The sequence below is a fragment of the Erinaceus europaeus genome, chromosome 11, assembly GCF_950295315.1.
Source record: "Erinaceus europaeus chromosome 11, mEriEur2.1, whole genome shotgun sequence".
Taxonomy (NCBI): Eukaryota; Metazoa; Chordata; class Mammalia; order Eulipotyphla; family Erinaceidae; genus Erinaceus; species Erinaceus europaeus.
The window spans coordinates 54560609-54579459 of NC_080172.1; the positions used below are offsets into that span (position 1 = coordinate 54560609).

Below are 18851 nucleotides of genomic sequence, written 5' to 3' on the forward strand. Positions count from 1 at the left end.
GTTGCTCTTGTGTAACAGAAGCCCTTTGCTCATGTTTCCTGTTTCTAATCTTTGTGGCACGGCCTCAGATTCCCACCCCTTCCTTCCACCGTGATCCTGGACAAACCTCTCTCAGTTCCAGTTCCCTCATCTATAGAATAGGGACACCACTGATGCCACCAAAATCTCATGAGGTGCAGCTGCACCTGATGTTTTCATTGTCCCCACCAACAGGATAAAATGGAAGCTACCCATCCATTATACCTGTGCAAGCTTTTCACTCTTCCTGTTCTTCCTCATTTCCAGGATAAGGTAGGGAACTGTGGAGAGGCTCTCCAATTTATTTTTATTGTTTATTGTCAATTCTCCCCTCTTTTGGCAACCCATAATGATCCTGGGTCCATGCTCCCAGAAGGATAAAGAATAGGAAAGCTCTCAAGAGAGGGGATGGGATACAGAACTCTAGTAGTGGGAATTGTGTGGAATTGTACCCTCTTTTCTATGGTCTTATCAATATTTTTTATTTATTTTTAATTTTTAAAAATGTTTATTCCCCTTTTTTGCCCTTGTTGTTTTATTGTTGTAGTTATTATTGTTGTTGTTATTGATATCGTTGTATTGGATAGGACAGAGAGAAATGGAGAGAAGAGGGGAAGACAGAGAGGAGGAGAGAAAGATAGACACGGGCAGACATACTTCACTGCTTGTGAAGCAACTCCCCTGCAGGTGGCGAGCCAGGGGCTCGAACCATGATCCTTATGCTGGTCCTTGCGCTTTGCACCACCTGTGCTTAACTCGCTGTGCTACTGCTCGACTCCCTGATATTTTTTATTTTATAAATAAATAAAAACAAAGTCCCAGTTCAGTTGCCAGCACCACCGTAAGCCAGTGCTGAGTAGTGCTCTGGGAGAAGAAAAAATAAACTAGCCTTGTAAATTCCCTATAGTTGTAGTTCACTTTTTTTTTTACTTAGCAATTTTATCTTTCAAATGGATTACCTGGTCTAGATTTATGTACTATTATTTCTAATATAACTGAGTCTGTACCTACCACCTTACTATCCATTTTCTATTTGGGTCACCTGATTGATTTTTCTTTTCTCTCCTGATTGCCTTACTTTAGAATAATCACAGGATTTTGTTACTTTCGATTTGTCAGTTGTCTTTTCACCATTCTTGTAGTGATTAGACTAAGATTTACAAACTCAGCTGTCACTCACTAGTGAGGCCTCTGGGGATGATGCCTTGCATCATCCTATATGTATGTGGCTAGCAGAGTATCTGACTGCCCATCAAGTTCACTATGTTTATGGGTTAATCCAGATGTATTGGGTGCCCCATTCCTATGCCTTGTTTATGTGACCAATGCCATATATATATGCCCTATAAATATATATACTTTCCCTTCATTCCTCTTGAAACTATGAATCTGACCATGAACTGAATGCCCACCTCCAGACTATAAGAAACAAGTCTCGGATACACTCTTTGAGCTGGTTTTGCCATATCAGTGAATCTTTGGGGTTGGACCCCCGGCATGCTAGAGTCTATTGCACATTTTTATTTTTCCACATTCTCAATAAAGCTAAAACCCTAGACTGCTTCCTTTCTACCTGCCCCTCCCACACTTTATGTTATGCAAATAGCAAGGCAATAACTGATGTGATGAGGAGTTTGCAACCCAGGATTTTATCTTGCTCAAATCTGTACACTCCCCGATTTCCCAGTTTTCACAATTTCACAGGGACTTCTCCTGCTAGTCACAAGCTAAGAAGCCTGTCATAAGGATGCCTGCCTTGCTGGGCCTCAAGGCCAGTAGTTACCCAGAACTACTTGTCAGAATTGGCACTGATGAGATACTCCAAATCCCCAGACCCCACAGCCCTCCCAGGCACTACCCTAGGCAGCAAGCAGCTCCTGTTATTACTGAGAAACAGATGGGTTGCAGGTCCCCCCACCCCAACCCTACTCTACACTTTATAAAACCTACTGTAGGGCTGGTGAACTAGCTCACTTGATAGTGCACTACTTAGCCATGAACACAACCCAGGTTCAAGCCTGATCACTGCCACATTGAAGGAAATTCTAGTGCTGTGGTATCTATCTATCTATCTATCTATCTATCTATCTATCTATCTATCTATAACAAAACCAAACAAACAAAACCCTTTTTGTAGCCTCCTCTTGGGTCCTTTGGTTCCTTTAGCCATGGTTCCTCTGTCAATAAGGTCCCTTTCATTTAAGCAAGTAAACTGTTGTTTCTATACATGAGACCCCATCTCTTTCCTCATTTATCCTACTAATTGGGAAGGAGCTAGGTCTGCTCTTGCAGGCAATAAGTGTTTGACCCAAGTTAGGTCAATGCTCATGCTGATCTCACAAGCCATCAAACCCTCCTCCACATTTACTAATAAAAGAGGAAAGGAGTGTGTGTGTGTGGGGGGGGGGATGGCGAGCTAAAGCATCACTCTGATACATGCAATGCTAGGAGTTGAATTTATGATGCTTGAGAGCCTAATACCTGATCCATTGTGCCCGATTCCCACATTCATGCTCTTTACTGAGTGTCGGCTTATAGACTTGATCAGGCTGAAAAATGATGACGGGGGGAGGCGAAGCCCTCTAAAAGTAGGTATCTAGGCTGGGGGTATGGCTTAATAGTAGAGACCAGGTCTTTCATCATGTGAGAGTCCCCAAATTGATCCCTAGAGCCAAGGGGAAAAAAAGAAAGAAAAACAGATATCTGGGTTTTTTTTTTTCATCTTGCTGAAAGAGATTTATATTATGCATATTTTTCACCAAGTTGAATATGTCTAGGGGTACAAATACATTAAGGTACAAAGGCTAAACACCAAAAAGAAAGCCATCTAAGATGTGTAAAAGAAGTATGGAGAAAAAGACAATTTGAGGAGTTGAGAGTTCATAATTTTCTTGAGTTTCTTCTGTTTATAATCTGGGAAAATACCTTTTTAACTTTCTTTTTAGGATAAAAAGGATATAAGGTGATAAAGCTAAGAAAAAAACTCCATAATCTTGAGTTTATAGTGTTAATGTCGACTATTAAATATGTAAATATCTCCAGTCTATAAAGGCTTAAAAACAGTGGTCAATCTAGTAGAAGTGACATTTTTGGGGGCCCAGATTATACTTATATATCATTTGCACAAAGAAAATAATCAGATCTCTTTGGAAAAAGCCCTAGTTTCAGTTCAGTGACAGTACTTATATAAGATAAACCTGTTATGGCTTGTTATACCAGAAAGAAAGGAAATTATTAGAGTTCTTCTAGTGTTGTGGCTAGAGAGGCAGTGCAGCAGAGTGGGGCAGGGTAGAGTGCAGGACTAGCAAGAACAAGGTCCTGAGATTTATCTCCAGTATCACCTATGCCAGCAGGGTATTCTGGTATTTCTTTCATTGATAAATAAATCCGAAAAAATTAAGTAAAGAGTTCTATTGATAGTGTCATGAGAAATACAGGGGGGTTGGTCTGTAGCACAGCGGGCTAAGCACACATGGCACAAAGCATGTGCCATGGTGTAAGGCACCGTGTAAGAACCGGTGTAAGGGTCCCAGTTGGAGCCCCTGGCTCCCCACATGCAGGGGGGTTGCTTCACAAGCAGTGAAGAAGGACTGCAGATCTGCCTGTGAAGAAACTTCCTGCAGGTGGGGAGCCAGGGTCCTTGCACTTCATACTATGTGCACTTATTAACCCAGTGAGCCACAGCCCCCATATACTTTTTTAAAAATATTACCTTCATTAGTGACTAGAAATGTGTGTGTGTGTGTGTGTGTGTGTGTGTGTGTGTGTGTGTGTGTTTTCAAACTCCTGGTGTCCACATGCAGGAGGGAAGCTTTACTGAAGCAGTGCTGCAAGTGTCTCTCTATCTCTGTTTCTTTCTCTCCCTCTCTCAGTCTCTCCGTGTCTTACTGGGAGTGGTGGAGCAGTGATAAACCTGGCAGCAATAATGATGATGTAGTAGTAGTAATAATAATAATAATGGCATTTTATCTTGCCTTAACTCCACCCACTATATCACATAGTTTGCACCTTACCATCTGTGAGGCCTCAGGTTCAAACCCCAGCACTGCATGATACAAGGTGGGAGAGGAAAGCTTCATGGGTAATAGAGCTGTGCTCTGGTTTCTCTCCTCTCTCTGTCTCCTCTCCCCATCTGAAATTAGAAGGCTGAAAAACGTCAGCCTGGGAGCAATGGACACACACACACACACACACACACACACACACACACACACACACACGAAACCCTAGTGCCAGGAAACAAAAATACTTTGAGTTGAAGAATAAGAAATACCTGAGCAACAGTCAACAATATTTATACACCTTTCCCCCAGATCCAGCTTTCTAGTCCTTTTTCCAGCCATGACATCATCTCCCCAAACAATAACTAGGATCCACCTGCATATCAGATTTCAGGCTCAGGGGGTGGGGGAAAAACTAGTATAGCCACAGGCCCTTTGGAATATAACTAAAATATGCCTACTAGCTATCTACAAAATGGAGGACCCCCCACCCCCAACACTTCATCTGCACTATTTCAGCCTTTAGGTCCTTGATTGTTCAACAATTTGTTTGGCTTTGTATGTTAACTCTTTTCAGCCACCAGGTTCCAGATGCTAGCAGGATGCAACCAGACTTCCCTGGACAGATAACCCCACCAATGTGCCTTGGAGCTCTGATTCCCCAGAGCCCCACCCCACTAGGGAAAGAGAGAGGCAGGCTGGGAGTATGGATCGACCTGTCAACACCCATGTTTAGTGGTGAAGCAATTACAGAGGCTGGGCCTTCCACCTTCTGCATCCCACAATGAGGTTGGGTCCATACTCCCAGAGGGTTAAAGAATAGGAAAGCTAGTAAGGGAGGGAACAGGATACGGAGTTCTGGTGGTGGGAATTGTGTGGAGTTGTACTCCTCTTATCCTATGGTTTTGTCAGTGTTTCCTTTTTATAAATAAATAAAATTAAATTAAAAAAGAAATACCTGAGTGAGAATCACACAATAGCAGATAATGAATGAATTCTGTTAAAAGAAGTAATAGGAGTTCTCCTAGGAAATTACAAAGAAAACCGAGATTTCAGGAGCTTAATACTGTTATCTTCTTAACTATTATCTGAAAATTGGTGTTTCTAAGTAAAGTGAGTTATCAGAAATGATGAGATAGTAAAGACTGAATGTGTCCTAGGCATTCTTCTGATTTTGTTTTACGGTTTGATCTGGCTGTTCTTGCAGGCTAACTTCACCCGTGATGTCCCCAAAGCCTTCAGGAAGATATGAAGTAACTGGTTATGTCAGACTTTAAAAGAAACTGAAATGAAAGTTCACTTCCTCCTTGTGAATACACCACGTGACACTCTCCAATTTCTTTTTAAAGACAGTTCAGCTGAAGTCACTTTGCTTGTTGCCTCTAAAACTTCTGGAGGGAGTTTGCCTTCAAGAATCCTGCATGGAAGCACCTCCTGGGCCCAGAATGTATGTAGTCTCTTCTTCTACCACTTTCTCTTAAGTCCTCTGCTTATGATTCCAGCTGGCTCTGCCTGCCAGATTTTTAAATATTTGGTTTCAGGAAGTAAACTGGAAAAAAATAAATAAAAGCATCTCATTCAATTTACTTCGTCTTTCTTTGAATAGAACATATTTTTGAAAAGTGAATGTTTGCTGGGAACATCTAAGCTGGCACTGAGACATAGCTTTCTTGGGAATAGCACTTGAAGATTCACATGGTTTAAAGTTCAACTATTTTGAATGAAATGGAGACAGAAAAGAAACTAGAATCCAGTGAGGGAGGTAGTTGCTGACTTTGTGTCAAAGTAGCTTTCCTGTGAAATGTAAAACCAGTATTTTAAAGAGTAGTTAGTTTCTTCTTTAATAGAGATACTTCAGTTGTGGGGAGTGGGGGTGGGAGCTGGGGAGAGAACTTGAAAACAAAAGGACCCACCTGAGGTTGTGAAAGTAGTACTTGGGAGTTTTCTTTCTCTCTGTTTCTTTCTTTTTTTTTTTTTTTTGCCTCCAGGCTTATTGCCATGAATCCACTGCTCCTGGAGGCCATTTTCCCCCTTTTGTTGCCCTTGTTGTTTTATCATTGTTGTGGTTATTATTATTGGTGTTTTTGTTGCTGTCTGTCATTGGATAGGACAGAGAGAAATTGAGAGGAGGGGAGACAGAGGGGGAGTGAAAGATAGACACCTGCAGACCTGCTTCACCGCCTGTGAAGCGACTCCCCTGCAGGTGGGGAGCCGGGGGTGGGCGTTTTCTTTTCTTTTTTTAAATTTTTTTTATTAATAAAAAGGACACATTGACAAAACCATAGAATAAGAGGGGTACAGCTTTGCACAATTCCCACCACCAGAACTCTGTATCCCATCCCCTCCCATGATAGCTTTCCTGTTCTTTAACCCTCTGGGAGTCTGGGAGTCTGGACCCAAGCTCATTGTGGGGTGCAGAAGGTAGAAGGTCTGGCTTCTATAATTGCTTCCCCGCTGAACATGGGCGTTGACTGGTCGGTCCACACTCCCAGCCTGTCTCTCTTTCCCTAGTGGGGAAGGGCTCTGGGAAAGCAGAGCTCCAGGAGACATTGGTGGGATTGTCTGTCCAGGGAAGTCTGGTCGGCATCATGCTGGCATCTGGAACCTGGTGGGTGACAAGAGAGTTAACATACAAAACCAAACAAATTGTTGACCAATCGTGGACCTAAGGGCTGGAATAGTGCCAATGAGGGAGTTTTCTTTTTTAAGAGCTGTGGATATTTAAATAGACCAGTTAAGAAGGAATGTATTCTGTATTTATAAGATTAGCTAATTATTAAAGATCTATTTACTTATTTTTGAGAGAGAGAGAGGAAGACCAGAGTATGTTTATGCTAAGAGAGAGAGGGAGAGATAGAGAGATGAAAGCACCACTCAGCTCTGGCTTATTGGTGTTGGGATAATCTAAGTTTTTAAAGAGTTGTCTCTCTCTTTTTTTTTTTTTTGAGGATTTTAAAATATTTTGTTTAAGTTTTATTTTATTTTACTTATTTATTTTGGATACAGACAGAAAATTTGATAGAAAGGGGTGATAGAGAGAAAGAAAGACAGACAACTGCAGCACAACTTTACCACTTGTGAAGGCTTCCCTGCAGGTGGGGACTGGGGACTTGAACCCAGGTCCTTCCACATAGTAAAGTGTGCACTCACACTGGTACACCATTGCCCAGCCCCAAGGACTTTTTTTTTTTAAGGAAAGATTATTTGCCTTGAGTAGATTTGTTTGCTATTCCTGGAAAGTCTCTACTTCCCACCCCACACTCTCCCTACCTTGGATATAAACTGTGGTTACCAGAATTCAGGAAATTTCTGAAAATTACTTGTTAAAGTAACAGTAGGGTTGGGAAAATAGCATAGTGGTTTATGCAGTAGACGTTCATTCCTGAGGTTCTGAGATCTCAGGTTCAATCCCATAAGTATGATAAGCTAAAACTGAGTAGTGAGTGATCTGGTCAAAAGAATTAGGAGAAAAAAAAAATTAAAAAATATATTGAAATAATATTAAAAACAAAAATTTAAAAAGTATTGAAAGTGGTATTTCAGATATAAATCTACAGTGATTTCTGTGGCTATAAATCCCAGAAAGTTTCCTTCCTGTTTAATGTGGGTTGGTGATCATCTGTCCCTTTGACAAATTTTACATTGATATTTCCTTTGTTCAGAAAGAACATGGTCATCATACATATAACTAACAGGCACTCTTCCTCTGTTCCCTTCTCTCTAGAATGAGCTGGTTGGTCTGGGTGTTCCTAGCAGGCTCCATCATGGCACAATTGCACAAAGACCCTGCACTTGACCATCACTGGGATCTATGGAAGAAAGCCCACAGCAAGCGATACAAGGAGAAGGTAGATAGGCGGGCTGCCATTAGATTGATCTGTTTTTATTCCTGTATCCTGGGCTTTCTCCCTCGAAACCCTATGTTGTTACAAGCAGCAGTTTAGAAAAGCAATACATAACTTGCTTCTTGCCGGGTTCTATACTACAGCAGGAAGCAAAACAAAGTCCCTGTTTTTCTGAAGCTTCTATCCTAACAGAGCAACAGGAGGTAAATTAATAGATAAGTTAATATATAGGATGTTAGGTGCAGTCAAGAAAAAATCGAGCAAAAATTGGGGGTGGTGATGGTTGTGTGAATTGTTGAGGATGATGTCTGTGTAATACTGCTAGAATGCTATGGGAAAGCTCACATATCTAGTGATGTTTGGGCAGAGAATTCATGGAAAGCTGGGGGCAAGTAAAGTAAACAACTCATTCTTCAGAGTGTAGCACTTCATCCATTATACTACCTTCTAGGCTGCAGATGGTCTATTTATGTCATAGTAGATAAATGCTGAGTCAGCCTGCCTCAGCAATTTGCCCAAAAGTTTTATCATCGGAGTTAGAAACTAGATGAAGTCTGCTGGTTCTAGGTCAACTTCCCATAATTGGAACACTCTCCTTTGGAAGAGAATGCAGAAAGCCCCTCTGAGTCTGAACTGGAACGGAATAGTCAGTGGCAATTTGAGTTAGAGCTCATGGAAAGATAATCCAGGGACTTTTTTTTTGTCTTACCACCTTTAATTTGTAACATTTTAGCATATTTTTTCAATTTTAGCATATTATAATCCAGGGACTTTCATCTATAGAACTCGGGTGGAAAATCTTGACCATATCACAAGGAAAAAGGTAGTAGTAACTTGGATTTGCATAGGGTGATTAGGTCAATGAGTGACCAGGTGCAGAAGTTTTCAGGATATCTGATTACTGGCAACTGGCATTTAGTCCTTAAGACAAAGTGCCTTTTTTTTTTTTAGGAGAAATGGTTTCCCATGTTATCTATATGCTTAAATATCTAGTGCTGACAATCATTTCAATTTTCTTTAATTTTTTTATTATTATTGGATAAAGACAAAGAGCAATTGAGAGGGGAGGGGGAGATAGAGAGGGAGAGAGACACCTGCAGCTCTGCTTCACCACTCATGTAGCTTTCCCCCTGCAGGTGGGGACCAGGGGCTATGAACCCAGGTCCTTACGCACTGTGATGTGTGCGCTTAAGCAGGTGCGCCACTGCCTGACCTCCGGCAACCATTTCATTTCAGACTCACAATTTAAATGACTTTTACAAGATAGTGTGATTCTGGTTATCAGAGAAATACAAATCAAGACAACAGTGAGATACCGCCTCACTCTTGTGAGAAAGTCATACATTAGAAAAGACAAATAGGACAAGTGATGTGGGAAGAAAGGAAACCTTTTACACAGTTGATGGGAATGTAAATTGGTTCAGTCTCTATGGAAAACAGTCAGGAGATTTCTCAGAACATTAGAAATGGACCTATCATATGATCTAGCAATTCCTTTCCTAGGGATCTATCAAAAAAATACAAAAGTACTTATTCAAAAATATTTGTGTATACCTATGTTCGCTGCAGTGCTATTTGTAATATCCCAAATTTGGAAAAAACCCAAAGGTCTAACCACAGAAGAGAGGTTAAAGAAGGTATGGTACATAGGGGCCCAGTGGTGGTGCACCCAGTTAAGTGCACTTATTACCAAGCGCAGGGTTCAGGTTAGATCCCTGCTCCACACCTGCAGGGGGTCTGCTTCACAAGTGATGAAGCAAGTCTGTGGGTGTCTTTCTCTCCCTCTCTTCCCCCATCCTCTCTCAATTTCTCTCTGTCCTATGTAATAAAAAGTATAAAGGAAAAAAATGTTGACCAAGAGTGGTAGATTTGTAGTGTAGGCACCATGCCCAGCAATAACCCTGGTAGCAATAAAAATAATAATAAGAAGCCGGGCAGTAGAGCACCACACTTAAGCACACATAGTACTATGTGTAAGGACCTGGGTTCAAGCCCCCACACCCCACCTGCAGTGGGGACACTTCACAAGTTGTGAAGCAAATCTTCAGGTCTCTTTCTCCTTTTCTATCCCTCCCCTCTCAATTTCTCGCTGTCCTTTAAAAAAAAAATTGGGGGGGGGGGGCGGGAAGGCCAGTAGGAGCTGTGGATTCATAGTGCTGGTACTGAGCCTCAGCTATAAACCTGGAGACAAAAATGAATGGTAAATAAGAGAAGTTGTGGCATATATACACAGTGGAATACTAGTCAGCTCTAGGAAATGTTAATGTCTTCTCTTTTGCTACAACTTGGTTGTTAAAGAAGGAGAATAAATACCAGATGATCTCGGCATTCATTAAAACAAAGAATGGGAAAATACAGGGTGGAACTTTAATTAGCTATGGTCTTGTGCAGCAGATCCAAGATTCTAAAGGGGGAGAATCAAGAAATTTGCAAGAGGATTGAGGACCTAGTGACCTGTGTGGAGGAAGATGACTAATTGGTGGGGATTGAGGAGTACTCACACCTATCACTGAGACAGTAGCCTGGAAATAATTTCCTCCAATAGAATATCTTTAATAGAGTGGCCAACTTGTTTTCAGTATTAAAGAAGAAAAAGAAAAGAAAGGGGAGGACACTGAATTAGAGTTTTATAAAAGAATTAGGTGGGCGGGGCCAGGGCAGTGGTGCACCTGTGTTAAGTGCGCATAGTACGAATTGCAAGGATTTGTGTTGGAGCCCGCAGCTCCTCACCTGCGGGGGCGGGGTGAGTCACTTCACAAGCAGTGAAACAGGTCTGCAGTATCTATCTTTCTCTCCTCTCTGTTTTTCCCTCCTTTCTCAATTTCTCTGTCCTATCCAAAAAACAAAAACAAAAACAAAAATGGCCACAGGAGCAGTGGATTCATAGTGCAGGCACTGAGCCCTAGCGATAAACCTGAGGGGGAAAAAAAATAGGTAGGATGGTAAAATAAATAAATAAATAAATAAATAAATAAATAAATTCAATGCTTTATATGGTTTCAAGGTTTACACAGTTGCAAATTTTCTAGCTATGAAATAGAGTCCTGAGTCCTCCTGCAAAAGGTGCTGTCCAATCAAAAGCACTCAGGAGAGGAAAATCTACCCAGACACAATGAAGATGCAAACATTGAATGGAAAGAGAAAAGTCACAAAATTGATCCAAGTTAGAAACAGAGGCACAGTAGTTTAACAACAAGAGTTTCATTTAGGATATTAGCTTCCAGAAGGCAGTAGAAAAATATCTTCAAATAACTGAAGAAAACTAGCTAGAAACCTATAATCAGCTGAACTATTTTTCAGGAGTAAGGGTTTAAAAAAGACATCTTAAAGAAACCTATAAGTATTAAGTAAATTTGCCACCTGTAAAGGCTATGTACTTCAGCAAGAGCACATGGCACCAAGCACAAGGAGTGGAGTAAGGATCGTGGTTTGAGCCCCTGGCTCCCTATCTGTAGGGGGGTCGCTTCACAAGCAGTGAAGAAGTTCTGCAGGAGTCTATCTTCCTCTCCCCCTCTCTGTCTTCCCCGCCTCTCTCAATTTCTCTCTGTCCTATCCAACAACAACAACAGCAATAACAATAGTAATAACAACGAGGACAACAAAAAATGGGGGAAAATAGCTTCCAGGAGTAGTTGATTTGTAGTGCAGGCACTGAGCCCCATCAATAACCCTGGAGGCAAAATAAGTAAATAAATAATATCCACCACCATTCAAAGCAATTAAGTGCAAGAATTATTATTGATCTGTGGTATTATCACTTCTATGGGATATGATCCTTTGCCTGTTTTCACATCCACATTTAGATCACAATATGTTTGTTTTCATGGTTAAACATTAGTTTGGTCTGGACCTAGTAAAACTATGGTCTTTTTCCTGATTGTTTTAGAATGAAGAAGAAACACGGCGGTTCATCTGGGAAAAGAACCTGAAATATGTAATGCTTCACAACCTGGAACATTCCATGGGGATGCATTCATATGATCTTGCCATGAATCAACTGGCAGACATGGTAGGTACATGTCAAAGAACTCCACCGTCACTGCTGGATAAGCATGATTTCTGTCTCCCATGAGCATTTGCAAAGTAAAAAACAAAAACAAAAGCATATACTTCTGTTAAGTCTCAATTGATAAATTAATATGGTTCACCTGCTTTTCTTTCCTTTACCTTCTTAAAAATTTATTCATTTATTTGTTAGAGAGAGAGAAAGATTGAGAAACTGACCAGAACATATGTGGTGCTAGGGACTGAATCTAGGACCTCTCATATACAACTCCCATGCTCTATCACTGCCCTATCTTCCTGCTTTTCCACATGCTTTCTTAATGGGAGAGGAAGTGTGAGCATTTAATAATAAAATAATCTCTCTTTAGGTTTCTAAATTTTTTTTTACTTTAACATTTTTAAATATTTATTTATTTTCCCTTTTGTTGCCCTTGTTTTTTATTGTTGTTGTAGTTATTATCATTCTTGTTATTGATGTTGTCGGTGTTAGATAGGACAGAGAGAAATGGAGAGAGGAGGGGAAGACAGAGAGGGAGAGAGAAAGATAGACACCTGCAGAACTGCTTCACCACCTGCGAAGCGACTCCCCTGCAGGTGGGGAGCTAGGTTCGAACCGAACCGGGATCCTTACCCTTGTGCTTCGCGCTGCGTGCGATACCGCCCGACTCCCTTTTTTACTTATTTTATAAGAGAGAGAAAGAGAGGCTAGTGGCATATATAGTTGAACTCAGGGCCTATGCCTGCAAATCCAGGACTCAACTGCATCACATCTCACAGGTTGTTCTCATTAGCTATTTTCCCCCCCTAATTATTTTAAACTAGAGTATCGATCAGCTCTGGCTTATGGTGATTCAGGATGGTGCAGGCTGGGGGCTGGGGAATTGAACCTGGGGTCTCAGAAACTCAGGTATGAAAGTATTTTGCATAACTATTATGTTCTCCCTGACCCTCTTTGTTAGCCTTTAAAGTCTGTTCTACCCTATAAACTTTTACTATTATAGGCAAAATTAAGAATCATAGTACCTTTTGAAAGGGACACTCTTTAAAGGTAGATTAATTGCCTACTTAAATGCTGGACTCCTCTTTGTAATTCTATCTCAGGAGGAAAATCAGTTTCCTCCCTTCCTTTCTTTCTTCTCCTCCTCCTCTTTCTTGTTTTTGTTTTTGTTTTTCTAAGAACACTGGTGGAAACTGGGATGTTGGAGGCCCAGACATGAAAAAGTCTTTTTCATAATCACTATGCTCTCTTCAGCCCTCAATCCACTCTTTAGATAACCCTTTTATAAAATTGTGCCTCCTTTGTAACTTCTAGGTGTCCCCATTTCCTGCTTCTTCCCAGTGAGGGTGCTTAACCCGGAAATTAATACAAAATGTAAAACTAAAGAGGCCCATATGAGGGACCAGGTGATAACTTACTCAGTAGAGTGCACACTTTACCATGAGCAATAACCTGGGTTCAAGTACCTAATCCCAGCCAATAGGGAGGAAGCTTCACAAGCAATGGAACAGTGTTGCAGGTGTCTCTACTTCTCCGTGTGTCAGTTCCTCTATATTAAAAGAAAAAAAACTGGAAATGGTGGAGACATGGAGGCATAAAGCCCAATGATAACAGTGGTAGAAAATTTTAAAAGGGGAGGGAGCTGGGCAGCGGGTTAAACACACATGGCGCAGAGCGCAAGGGCCAGCTTAAGGATTCCAGCTCCCCACCTGCTGGGGGTCACTTCACAAGTGGTCAAGCAGATCTGCAGGTGTCTATCTTTCTCGCCTCCTCTCTGTCTTCCCCTCCTCTCTCTATTTCTTTCTGTCCTGTATAACAAGAACAGCAGCTATGACAACAATAACAACAAGGGCAACAAAATGGGAAAAATAGCAGTGGCTTTGTAGTGCAGGCACTGAACCCCAGCAATAACTCTGGACGCAAAAAAAAAAGAAAGAAAGAAAGAAAGAAAGAAAAAAAGAAAAGAAAGATACATATAATAATTCACCCACCAGATAGATCATAGTACCTGTGATGGTGACATCTACCACTAGCTTCAGTTGTTAAATATATACACTTACAGTTAGTTAATCGGCTATTGAAAAGGCTGTAAATAAAAGAAGATGTATGCATATTTGCCTTGTAGACCAGTGAAGAAGTGTTGTCTTTGATGGGTTCCTTAAGAGTGCCCAGCCAATGGGAGAGAAATATCACTTACAAGTCAATCCCTAATCAAATTCTGCCTGATTCTCTGGACTGGAGAGAGAAGGGGTGTGTTACAGACGTGAAATACCAGGTAAGTGCTACCATCTCTGGCCTTTCTACCCAGGTAAATCTCTCTTCCTTAAACACTAGGTCTGGGTGCGTAATGTGATAGAGACTCTCATGATTCCTCACTTTCTAATTGATTTGATTCTTGTCTTCCCAATTAACTTATGAGTTCCTTGAAAGCCAGGATCACATGTTCTGTTTTATCTGTAATGCCCCACAGTACTTAGAAGGCCAGTGGCTACAGGCACATTAAACAGCAATTGGGAACTAAGCAGATAGGTTGCGAAGACAACCTATCTGCTGACTGGTCCCCTCCACCAAGCTAATTGCTTGAAAAATGGTATTGTATGTAAAAGAAAGACTACAAATCAGACCGTTTCTCTTTCTTTCTTTTCTTTCTTTCTTTCTTTCTTTCTTTCTTTCTTTCTTTCTTTCATTTAATGTTTTTTCTTTATTGTTTAAAAATTTTTAGTTTATTTATTATTGGATAGAGAGAAATTGAGAGAGGAGGGGGGAGATAGGGAGAGAGACACAGAGACACCTGCAGCCCTGCCTTACCACCATGTAGGTGGGAACCAGGGGCTTGAACCTGGGTCCTTGTGTACTGTAATGTGAGTGCTTAACCAGGTACGCCATTGCCTGACCCCAGTTTATTTCTTTAATGTGAGTGTTTAACCAGGTGTGCCACCACCTGCCCCCTGTTTATTTCTTTATATCATTTATGAATTCCAGAATTGAAGGAGAAGAAATAACTAGAACTTAGAGTATCCTGTAATTGTTAATTCATGAGTTAATTCATTGTTAATTCAAATTAATTCATGAGAAGAAATATAGGTTTTATACATTTATTCCTGGTTTTTGCATTCCTTTTTTTTTCTTAAGAGAGATAATGAAAACGACAAAAACGCTCAGTTAGTTCAAACAACTAAGATAAGAAAAGATACAAAAATCACCCTAGAAGTCAAGGTAAAGAAGAAGGATCAGAAACTGACCCAGCTATGGAAAGAATATAAAAATCAAGAAGTCAGTGATCCTACTAATCACTTATTCTTTCTGCCTAGATAATCTTCTTCCAACTAATTCTTCATTTCTTTTTTTTTAATTTATCTATTGGGGAATTAATGCTTTAATAATTTTTGGTTTCTTATCAGAGTTTCTCTAACACAAAAGTGTGAAGAGGATAAATAAATGTACATATTTAGAGGCTAACTGTTCATAACTGAATGAGCTCCTTTCTCTGCATGTGATAGGATGAGTGACTTTGCCTTAACCCAAAGCTAATTCAGTTAGCTTCCTTTCAGCAGAATGCCAGGTGGGAGTCACCCAGAAGGAAAAGAGACAGAGATCAAGTATGGTGGGGTCCTGGGGCTTCAGCCTTGTCTAAACTGAGTCAGTTTTGTGTTTTTCTGTGTGTATATTCCTCCTTGTAAAATATCTTTTAATCAAGACCTCTGAAGCTGAAAATGTTTGGAAAGACTAACCTTAAGGTTGTTGGCATCATTTGTCAGCAGGGAATGTGGTGTAAGTCAAGAGAATCATCCCAGTTCTTTTCCCCGTCACTTTATTGCTAGGCATCTCTCTCCCTTATTTGTGGATGTAGTTGTTTCGGATTTGTATGTGCCCAATAAATACTGTGTTTGATATGTTTGAATTTAGTGATTTGAATATGGATTTGAATAGTCCATTTGTAAACCTCAGCCAATGCCAAACTTTGCCCGGAAAACAGACTGGTATTCAGTATTCACTACCAATGCCTGAGAGGAGATGTCATTGTCACATGAGGCTCTTTCTGGAAGCCTTGACCTGCCTGACATGCCAGGAATTGCCTATTGGGCTTATGGAAGCCATCCTCGCTGACCACCTATGCCTGCTCTTGTGCCTTTGCCTCTGTCTAGGGCTCTTGTGGTGCGTGCTGGGCTTTTAGCGCTGTGGGGGCTCTGGAGGCACAGCTGAAGCTGAAGACAGGAAAGCTGGTGTCCCTGAGTGCACAGAACCTGGTGGACTGCGCGAGTGGCAAGTACAGGAACAAGGGCTGCAATGGTGGCTTCATGACCGAGGCATTCCAATACATCATCGACAACAACGGCATTGACTCCGAGGCTTCATACCCCTACAAAGCTGTGGTATGTCACCTGCAAATGTTTGTACAACTCTGTGGTTCTTAGCTGACTACACTAAACTCACCACTAAGCCAGTGTCTCCAGAAGCAGAGTCAAGTGTAGGAGAGAGCCCCAACAGAATGCCTTTTTTTTTTTTCTTATAAAGGTTTTACCTTAAAAAAAAAAATGACTAGAGAGTGTCGGGCGGTAGTGTAGCAGGTTAAGCACACGTGGCACAAAGCACAAGGACCCGGCATAAGGATCCCGGTTCCAGCCCCCAGCTCCCCACCTGCAGGGAGTCCCTTCACAAGTGGTGAAGCAGGTCTGCAGGTGTCTGTCTCTCTCTCCCCCTCTCTGTCTTCCCCTTCTCTCTCCATTTCATTCTGTCCTATCCAACAACGAACGACATCAACAATAATGACCACAACAAGGCTACAACAAGGTCAACAAAAGGGGGGAAAATGGCCTCCAGGAGCAGTGGATTCATGGTGCAGGCACTGAGCACCAGCAATAACCTTGGAGGAAAAATAAATAAATAAAATAAAAATGATTAGAGACAGAGAAATCAATAGGGAAGGGAGAGATACAGATGAAGAGAGAAAGAGAAACACTTCCAGCACTGCTTCAGCTGTTCATAAAGCTTCCTTTCTGAAGTGGGGAGCAGGGCACTTGAACTCAGGCCCTTGCACATGGTGTTGTGTGAACTTCACAGGTGTATCACTGCCTAGCACTAACTTTCTTAAGAGTTTGCTTTCCTATGGAGCAGCCTTCTTGATTTATCAGTGGCACAAAGGTTTCAAACAAACAAGAATAATTCATGCTTATTTTCAGTGTTAGCTGAAATTCTTTTTCAGTTATAGCATATTTCCAGATTGTCTTTTTTATTTCCTTAATTTATTTGCCTATTTATTAATTTTTATCATCACCAGGCTTTGATGCTCTGAGTCTTTGTTTGTTTGGGTGCAGTGGGGGCTGAGCTCAATCCTGGGTCCTACACATGACAAAGCAGGTGCACTATCCACATGAGCTCTCTTGCTGACCCTAAAATTCCTTTGGTGTACCTGCCTGTTACTTAAAATTTTTTGTCCTGCAGCCCCTCATACTCAAACTTATTCTAAGATCACTAACTGCATCATTCTTCTACCTACTAAAAAGCTAAATAAAGCTCTCCTACTCCTGCTTATAAGATCCTTATTTTATTTAAAGACAAAAGATGTAAACGGCATATAGTCTACTTTACAGAAAATTTAGAAAACATAGAAAAACATACTTAAAACCCCATTTATGTATAAATTAATTTTATTTCAAGTTGTTTATTCCTACTAAGCATTTTAAAAGCATAGTTTTATAAACAACTAACATATACAACATAACATAATTTATTCTCTTCCATGTGAAATACTGTTTTCTACATTATGTGGTCCGTATGAAACCATTCTTTTAACTACAGATCACTACAAGCTTTTGATAATCAAAAAGTCATTTTAAACCAAGCCTAGAGTTTATGGTATTTATGTAATATTCTCCTAGATGCTGCCTCAGAGTCTAAGTGACATTATTCTGGCAACTTTTGCATTCTGGAAGATATTCATAATTTGAATTCATAAAACAGTTTTGTATTTCCTCTGTTACTGGTAGAGTATGTGATCTTTGGGATTTGCAAAATTTGATTTTTCTTTCTTTAAAAGGGGGAATTGGGTGGGGGTAGTTAGCGTAATGGTTATACAAACAGACTCTCAGGCCTGAAGCTCTGAAGTCCCAGGTTCAAACCCCTGCACCACCATAAACCAGAACTGAGCAGTGATCTAGTAAAAAAAAAAAAAAAAAAGGAATTAAAAGGGAAATGAACTTTATACACTTGAAGAGGCTAGATAAGAAAACATATTGCTGAAATAGTTCAGTTGGGAGAGCGTTAGACTGAAGGTTGATAAGAAAACATGTTTGAAATCCATACTTTAATAATTTATTTTTTTGTTTTATTAGTGACTTAATATTGATTTACAAGATTGTAATATAATGGTATAATTCCATACAGTTCCTACCACCAGAGTTCTGTTTCCCGTCTTCCCATCCCCTCTATTGGAAACTTCCTTTTTGTTTATCCTGCTGGGAATATGGACCAAAATTCTTTTGGGGGTACAGAATGTGGGATTGCTTCTCTGCAGGACATGGGAATTGGCAGGATTATCCATACTCCTTGATAATTTGCTTTTTTGAGATTTATTTGTTGATAAGAAGGATGAAACTAGAACATCACTCTGGCACATGCAGTACAGGGGATCAAACTCAGCATCTCTTGCTTGTAAGTCTAGTGCTCTACCCACTGTACCACCTCCCAGCTACAGGGTGTTGATGATTTATAAAGGAAGTTGACATATACACTATTTTTGGTACCAGAGATTAAGCCACAATGCCTCCCACATGTGAAGAAAGTCTTTTATCACTTAGCTACAGTCCCAGTTTTGTTTCTAGTATTTTTTTTTCTTTTTGCCTCCAGCATTATTGCTGAGGCTCAGTGCTAGCATGAACCACTGCTCCTGCTGTCTATTTTTTCTGTTTTATCAGATAGGACAGAGAGAAATTGAGAGCAGAGAGGAGAGGGAGATGGAGAGAGACAGAGAGATACCTGCAGCCC

At 40.7% G+C, this 18851-nt stretch overlaps 1 protein-coding gene across 1 annotated transcript in view; it reads left to right on the plus strand.

Annotated features, from left to right (window-relative positions):
* Nucleotides 1-204: 204 nt before the first annotated feature.
* Nucleotides 205-18851, plus strand: part of LOC103121051 (cathepsin S) — a 34671-nt gene continuing 16024 nt past the window's right edge. Inside the window, exons 1-6 of the mRNA XM_007531544.3 lie at nucleotides 205-291; nucleotides 5369-5466; nucleotides 7744-7867; nucleotides 11751-11873; nucleotides 13993-14142; nucleotides 16013-16240. Of these exons, the coding sequence (XP_007531606.3) occupies nucleotides 220-291; nucleotides 5369-5466; nucleotides 7744-7867; nucleotides 11751-11873; nucleotides 13993-14142; nucleotides 16013-16240 (795 nt within the window). The 5' untranslated portion in view covers nucleotides 205-219. The remainder of the gene's footprint in view (nucleotides 292-5368; nucleotides 5467-7743; nucleotides 7868-11750; nucleotides 11874-13992; nucleotides 14143-16012; nucleotides 16241-18851) is intronic.